This window comes from Citrus clementina, unplaced genomic scaffold (genome assembly GCF_000493195.1).
Source record: "Citrus clementina cultivar Clemenules unplaced genomic scaffold, Citrus_clementina_v1.0 scaffold_7, whole genome shotgun sequence".
In the NCBI taxonomy this organism is placed as follows: Eukaryota; Viridiplantae; Streptophyta; class Magnoliopsida; order Sapindales; family Rutaceae; genus Citrus; species Citrus x clementina.
Window position 1 is genome coordinate 15059140 of NW_006262075.1, and position 8594 is coordinate 15067733.

Here is an 8594-nt window from a genome sequence, read left to right on the forward strand (position 1 = left end):
ATTATTTATTAGTGTTGATTTGATATTCTTTTTGATGAGTGGGGGTCTTTAATAAAGCAATTAAAGATTGATGATCACCTGTTACATAACTGTTAACACCTACTTAAAGTTGTGAGATATAATTTTTAATTTTATAAAGTGATTTTTTTTTTTTTGGTCGAATAATAAAATTCTGGATAGTCTCCTTGGATTCGGAAGGATCAACATTCAACACAGCCTATTGTACTCATTCATATGTAGTGGAAAATTAAACATTTGCAAAATCAAAAAGCTAATGGCCAGCTTCTTCCTCCTTGTTATTTTTTATTCATAAAAAACAAACCTGTTTGGGAACGAAAATGACAATTCCATTATATTATTATGCAACAAAACATTATTTAAACGTAACTATAATGTGATCATCATTTCCTTACTATTTAGGAAAACATGTGTCCATTCCACTTTGGCAACCCTAACTTTAGTTTGCCAATATTATAAGCTTTATTGCTAGATATTCATGGGAAATTAAAGATTAAAATGGGTTATATATTTTGGACAAACTTTAACTGATAAGTTAATTTTTTAGTATGAGTTAAGTTTTTAGACTTCTATAAACCATTACTAATTAAAGATATATACAACATGAATTTATACTTAAGAATTCAATTAATTAGAATAAACAAACTGAAATATTATGTTAATTTCCTTCAAATTTTTAAATTTTATGCTAATGAATAGAATCCCAAAGCTTTATTATATAATTAATTTTTTTCTAAAATAATACCGATATATTTTGTTTTCTAAATGAAATCAACCAGGAGTCAAGAAAAGACAATGAGCATTTTTTGCCTCCTAGCAAAAGTACAAACAGTTAATTAATTACTTAAATTTCAACTTTTAAATTAATATTATTTCTTATCACTGTCCATTATAAAATTATATGTCTCAGCATGCATTTTAATTTCGATTTTTAGTTACCCTATTGCGTGTGGTAGACTAGCCAGTCAAAAGGTCAGAAATACTTCTAAATGTCAAGTGGGTAACTAGAAGCAAATGAAAATGCACTAAATACAAAGCTTAATTATTTAGTTAGTGACCAAAGTTTAATTTTGTGCTCATTAAATTAAGTTACGTTGATGAAAATATTGATAAATGATTTAAATGATCATTAAAGTTGATGTCAGCACTTACCTAATACATGCACTTGGTGCTCTCTATAAATAGCCTTATGCTTTCACTTCTTTTGTGCAAAAAAATTATAATCCAACATAAGTTCTCCAAATTAAGATGATGAGTGCTAGTACTATTGCTCTATTTTTTGCATCTCTTGCATTTATTGCCATTGCAACCAAAGCAAGAACCTTTTCTTCAGGTAACAAAACCTTTACTTTAAAATCATTTATTAATGTTTGAATATTTCTTCTAATGTTGCTCATGAATTAATTCACTGATCATCGTCAGAAAACTAATTAAAAGTTACGTAACTTCCAAAAGATTGTGAGATTGATTTCAAGCATTAATTGATAATAGTTAAATTCTATATTTTGGCTTTAATTCATTAGTATAAGACCAAATTTTAGTTCCATGATCAAATTGTACCCTGCATGCTTCTATTTTTTCTCACGCAATTCATATTCAAGCCAAATATTAATATATCATATAGAAGCTAGTGTTATTGATACTCAAAAGTCAGTTAGCTCTAAGATGAGGGTTGGCTCAAGATTTAACTCCCAGTCCAAAGTAATTATCCTCAACAGAGGTGGGATATTTTGAAATAAAAATGAGTGATGTGCAGTAAAAATAATTTTTAAATTATAATTAATTTTTGATAAAATAGTAATGATGTTATACATTTTTCATCATTTAAGTGGTAAATCAAATAAACTTGTCTTCCTAATCATAACAAATAGTATTTAATAGACACTTTAGTACTAAAATATTTAAGTTACAGTAACCCAACATCAATTTAAAAAAGGGCCTAAGTTGTAGGCTAACTAAGTTTTAACTCTTGGTTTTAAGTAACTATCCTTGACTGATGTAAGATATTTTTCCTATCAGATTAATCACAGTTGTTAATAGTCTCCCATTTTTTCTGATGTGGTACAGATGAGAGCTGGCATAACAAAATTTCCATTTTCATCGAATATGGAAGGGCTTTAGGCACACCACCTCCATCGCCAAAATCAGAACCACTAAGCAAGCAAATCACAAATAATTTTGGCAAGGATGTGTTCACGACCACCAATTATGAACGCGCCAGAATGTCACCTCCGCCGTCACCAAAGCAATCACCACCAGAAAGCCAGTTGCAGAAGCCCAGAGTGTTACCTCCGCCTCCTCCGGCTTCATCGAAACCACCAACAGAGTCAGAGAATACCGCTTCTCCTTGTGTTACTGCGAATCCATGCTCCAGCAGCAGCACTTTGATAGTAATGGTGACTGATCAAGATTACGGCAGGACCACGAAAACGCCTCCTCCAAGTCCCAAGGCCTCACCGCCCACGCATTATGATGAATAATTAACTAATCTTCCAAGTATGTTTATTTGATTGCTAGCTTCTTTGTTCAACTAAGTTTAAGGTTTTGGGCAGAGAGTAATTTCAATTCTGTGTTCTAGTTCATCTTTTATGATAATATGTATAATAGGATTGTTTGTGAGATCGTGTTTGTGATGATAGAGATATGGGAAACATATGTAAATATATGATGAGATTGTGATAATAACTTGCATGATTATTGTGAGTTGTGACTGAAAACTATGCTGAAAGAGTCAATAAAAATGGGCTTCAATTTACAAATGGCTTGATTTAATTTCTTGGGAAATTATTTTGTATGTTACCTGAACATATAACCAGGCAATAGGCATCGTAATGTGTTCAATTTTTTATATACTATGTTATAATTCAAGTGGCTTGTTGTACATGTACCTCCGACATATAGAAGTTTTTAACTGCTTTCACTTGTATCAATTTTAATGGCAAGTTGGCAACTAGAAATATCAATATTTATTGTTGTTGGAAATGTGTGTCAATATTATTTTTTGAGCTCCAAAATCATTGAAACAATGACATCAATCAGCAAATTTAAATTCATCGGGGGCGTCCACGAAGCACTGTCCTTAACACTAATTTTGGTACAAGAAGACCACAAACAAAGTAGTTTAATCTCCATAATATAATGATACTATTGTGAGGTTTTACTCCCAAGTACAACAATTTAAAATAGTAAAAGTAAATTGATGAAGAAATATGAGATAGAAGTAGAGAGAGATAATTAGAACAGTTAGATTTTTCTTTTCTCTTTTTATTGTTGTAGTAGGCATACTTAGGATTTATTTGGTATAACTTTTCAAATAGGACTTAATCGAGTAGAGTTTTTACCCAAAAAAATTTAATTATTTAGTTATTAATGAAGGTTTTTTTAAAAATTATGAAATTAGTTTAATAGACAAGTTCTTTTTTTTTTAATTATGTTATGAAAAGAATTACATAATATTATCAAATAAGAATATTTTAGACATTTTCACATTTAAAAAAGCTTTTCAATCTTTATTTCTAAAACTTAAAATTTAAATTTTTACCAATACAGGCAAAATAACTTAGTTAATCTTCAAAAACTCTATTAGAAAAAAACAACCAAACAACAATAAAATTGATAAGATCTTATGGAGTTAAATAACACTTAGGAATTTAGGATAAGGAATACCAAACCGGCACTTAAAGGATTTGTATGTGAATTAAGATCGGGTGTTCAGGTGAGCTGTGGTGAGCCCCAAATCTGTTTCTTGGTATGTATCCCTTATATAGAGAAACCTTCTACAAACCTTTCGTAATTCGATTTGAATTAGTCACCACATTCCTTATTTAATTTGAATTAGTCATCCATATGTATCATAATTTAATTCAACTTGAATAATTCAAATCGCATCTAGATTTAACTTATTCAACTCTAATTTGTAATTAAATCAAACATATGGTTAATTTCAAATCAAACACAAAAAATTACTCTCACTTCCCTTTAATTAGGGATATTAGTATTTTAAAATTAAATACCAATAAAATTTCAACAATTGTTACTTTGAATTTAGATCTCGTATTTACTTTTAATAATCTTTTGCCACACGTACATTTATAGTATATAGTTAACCGTTAAGATTTAATTATAACTATCTTTCCAAAAAAGATTAGTACAGAAATTAGATCAGCGCTTAATCTTTATCCTGCTGCATTGTAGTCAACGATCAAATCAACAAAACATTTCGCCCTTTTCCACTGCATGCTTTAAGAGAAAGCTAAATAACTAAATAAAAGGGGGCACCAGCTACTCAACTACATTATATGTACTGCAGTCATTTACATCCTCAAGTAATTCTTATATATAGTCATTGCAACTGTATATTATTAGTACATATTATTAGTATATATGGACATATATATTGACAGTTTGGTACTTGTAGATTTTGTAGGTACCTGCGTTCTTATTATAGTAGCAAGTAACATTTTTCTTCAGAAAGATCAAAAGTACCTTTCAATTTTGATGCATAGTGCAAGGAACTATTTAAAAACCTTTTCAAAGTTAACGGTGATCTATCTGCGAAGTTTTTAAAAATTTAAGAAATGGGACCTATCTGCAAGATTCCCAAGTTGATGGACTAATTTAAAACTTTACAAAGTTTTACGCGAAACGATAAATCGGTTGAGAGAAATGGCCCATCGACTGGGGGAGAAAGGCCCAATTTTCAGTTTTATCACATATTTTTCTATAATTCATAAAATCTTCTTGTCTCCTTGACATCAAAACTTTAAGCTAGGAGTATTCTGAATCTAATTCAGTTCGATCCACTCAATTTATCAGATCTGTAAAAATTCAATACGTGAATTGGTGGATTAGATTAGGTTGAAAATTAAAAAATCTATAGTTGATTGCTTATATATGGATTTACTTCTTTAAATCCGCAAAAATTCGCGAATCCACAAAAAAAATAAAAAATACTTATTTAATTATAAATAAAACTTGTAAATGTGTCATTAATGCTTATTAATAAATAAATAAGTTAAAATATAGTTACATTAACACCATATTATATCTTATCCAATAATAATATAAAATAAAAAAACAATTAAATAAACAAATATAGCTTCCTAAACAAATAATTTTCATAATTTTATTTAATTTTCATGTATCTAAACAAATGGTATTTTTTCTTTTTGGTGTGCTATATTTTGAAACTTTGAATGTATTTTTTAGTTTTTCTAAACAATTAATTTATTTAAATCTTCTTCAAATTTGAATTTAGCAGGTAGTAAAATTATTTATATATTAACTTTTTTATTTTATGCGGATTGGACAGAATTAAAATTTTTTAGTCCGCAAAATGGTGGATTGTATATGAATTAGGTCAAATCTGTATTTGATCCGCAGATGTATAGATTGATTTTGGATTGAATTTTGCAAATCTATGGATTGGATTGGACTGAAAATCTATAATCTGTAAAATCATAGATCGAATATACATTGATGTTCAATCTGTAAAATTTGATCTGCGAATGCTCCTCCTACTTTAAACTTCAAAAAGAAAAAGTAGTATTATGTTTTTGTGATTGGGATAAGATTTTCTGTAGAAATTTGAAGTTCGGGTAGTGTTTATGCAATTATGATAATTGTTTGAAAGTGGTAAAATATAAGAAAATATTACATAAGAAAAGTGGTAATCTCACTATTAATGATATAGAATAGTTATAGGGCCTTAATACTTATACAAACAATATTCTAAAGTGATATGGCATCGCATAATTGGTTGATTGAATTTATGGGACCATGCAAATCTGTTAATAGAGATTTTTACTTGGGCTAATCTGGGTTAACATTTGTTACTTGCTTTAACAGACGCGGCCTAAACTACTCTTTATGAATTTATTTGATATAGGGAACTCAGATATAATTATATTTTAGATTTACATAAAAGTTTTTTGGTGCAAATATTCTCTGTATAAAATTTTGCCTCCATTAATCACGCTATTGTCTAGACTCAGAGATACATGTTATTAGAGTAACGACATAAACACGAACATTGTTGTGTACAACTCGAACCTTTAAATTAACATTATTTTATTATAAAATATGAAGTAAGACTTGGCACTAAGCAATTTGCTCTGCCTACCTCTTACTTACTTTTTTTTTTTTTTTTTCACCACGTTGGGAAGACTTTGAAGAAGAAAGACAAAAAGACCTGACTTCAACGTTCAATAATGTCAACAGGCATGCTTCAGTCTCCCCTCGTGCATTTTAATTTTTTGGTAGTCTCTTACGCGTAGTAGACCTCCGAGTCAAGATTTTCCAAACGTGAAACGGGAAACCAAAAATGAACTATTTCCAAGCTTTATTAATTTAAAATCTAGCTAGAAAAGCTAAAGCTTCTCCTTGGGACCATTAACCAAAGCTTTTTATCATCAACATTCAGTCCTTTTATCACGTGTCTGGTTAATAATGTTTGTAATATAATAGAAAAGTACATCATGATGTCAACGTTTTACCTAACACAAGAGCACTTGACCTGTATAAATAGCCTTATTTTGAGTCATAGATGATCATAAGCCAACACGAAAACCCCAAAGATGATGAGTACTACTGCTTTACTTCTTACATTATCTCTTGCATTTCTTGTCATTGCAGCCCATGCAAGACCCTTATCCTCAGGTAACACAACCTGTCCCTTAATTAAAATCATATAAATATATGCTTGAATATTGCAAAGAATAATATGTTCTTAAATCTTAAGTTATGTGATGTTAAGGCTAAATGCGAGTGCATCTTCCTCTTCTTCTTCTTTTATTTTTGCGAAAATGACATTTTCTCTTTATAGTATTTAGCTTTTATCAATTACCCCCCCCCCCCCCAGCTTTCATAATACCCTGGTCATTATATTACTTCCTTAATATTAAAACTTTCATTGAAAAGTCCATCCGGATCAGAAAAAAAATATATCATTTTTCCTTTTAAATTTGATATCAAAAGAGAATAAAAATATTACAAAAACTATAGAAAATTTTAGCAAAGTTGAAAATACTTTACGGGGAAGGATTCTCCCTTTTCTTTTTTAGTCACTCAAAAATGGCACCTGTTTAACCTTATTATATGCATGTTTCAGCAAACCTTACTTGCTAGTTCGTCACTAATTAAAATCGATGACGCTAGTTCTTTTTTGCCTCCATATTTCTTTTCCATTCTGTTTATGGATATTTCAATTTCAATTTCGACTTGCTATTCTGAGCTTTGCATCTCAAAATGGAGAGAAACTTCTATGAAGCGGTATACCAAACCGCTCACAATGTGTCGTTTAGCAGAGCAATGAGTTTCATTATGTGGACCATAAATCTACTTAAATATTAATTAAATTAGAAGAATCTACAGTCCTAATCCAATAGCGGTCCGCTTCTCTGCCAAGTGGCAGAGCACAATGGCTAAGTTTACTTTTTTCCTCAAATTATGTATAGAAAGTTAGCATAACATATTATCAAAGAAAAAAAAAAAGGTAAAAAGTTGGGATAACATAAGGCTTATACACTACACTAACTAAAACTCTCTCTCCCTAGGCCCATCGGATATTGCACTTCATACTAGATAATTTTTTTCTTAATAGCTAATCTCCTCTTTTCATATGCCGCAGGCGACCTGGGAAGGCCTGTAAACAGACGACCTCCACCTCCAAAGGCAGCACCACCAATAAGGCCCATCGCAAGCAATCTTCACAATGATAAGCCATCACCACCAGAAAGCCAGTTAAAAGCCACTAATTCACCTGACAATGGAAAGATCAAGAAACGTTCACCTCCACCGCCTCCAGCCGCATCAAAATCACCAACACACTCGGAGAATACGGCTTCACCTTGTGTTGCTGCAAATCCATGCGGCGGCAGCAGCTTCATAGCAATGGTGACAGATGAATTAGCTAGGCCCAAGCATTTGCCTCCGCCGAGACCAAAAGTGGCACCGCCAACGTATATTATGATGGAATGAGAGCAGATAGCCAGTGTGGTCCCCTACCTTCCGACAATTCGAATATAGTTAGCCATTTAAAAGAGAACGGTTTAAAAATGACTCGGCCAAGTGGCCCAAGTCCTTGAGGACCACTACCGTTTCTTAATTGATATTTTATATCAATGCATGTATGATTGGGGTTGTTTGTGACGCCGTGGTATTTTGTCGTCAAGTAACTGTAAATATATTGTAAGAATAGGAATGATTATCAATTGAGGTGGAAGCTAAGTCTACCTGGAAGAGTCAATAAGGATGGTCTTCAATATTCCTGCTCTCTATGACAAGTTGGCAACTACAAACAAACAACAATCTTTTTTTCACCCAGTTTTTTTTTTTTTTTTTTAACAAATTAAATTGCGCTTCACCAGTGATAATTATTTATTACGAATGTATTCTAATCGTTCACCAACTAGCTGTAGCTGGTTCAACCAGTAAAATCTCCAATTTTTTGATATGCTACAGATGAGAGCTGGCACAACAAAATTTTCAGTATTAGTCAATATGGAAGGGATTTAAAGTTTAACCACACCAGCTCATCTTTTAAATCAAAATCACCAACATGTACAGTCAGAGAATAT

The 8594-nt window shown here is 31.1% G+C and overlaps 1 protein-coding gene across 1 annotated transcript; it reads left to right on the forward strand.

Annotated features, from left to right (window-relative positions):
- The first annotated feature begins 6583 nt into the window (after positions 1–6583).
- LOC18035920 (extensin) lies at positions 6584–8263 on the forward strand. The gene is made up of 2 exons (XM_006427606.2): positions 6584–6675; positions 7646–8263. The coding sequence occupies exons 1-2, from the start codon at positions 6594–6596 to the stop codon at positions 7993–7995; spliced, it is 432 nt and encodes a 143-aa protein (XP_006427669.1). The 5' UTR covers positions 6584–6593; the 3' UTR covers positions 7996–8263.
- The last annotated feature ends 331 nt before the right edge of the window (positions 8264–8594 follow it).

Excerpts from the sequence above, each read along its gene's own strand:
- LOC18035920 (XM_006427606.2), top strand. The coding sequence starts at position 6,594 with ATGATGAGTACTACTGCTTTACTTCTTACATTATCTCTTGCATTTCTT. Across the intron at positions 6,676-7,645 it reads TGCAAGACCCTTATCCTCAG|GCGACCTGGGAAGGCCTGTA; the intron begins GTAACACAACCT and ends CATATGCCGCAG.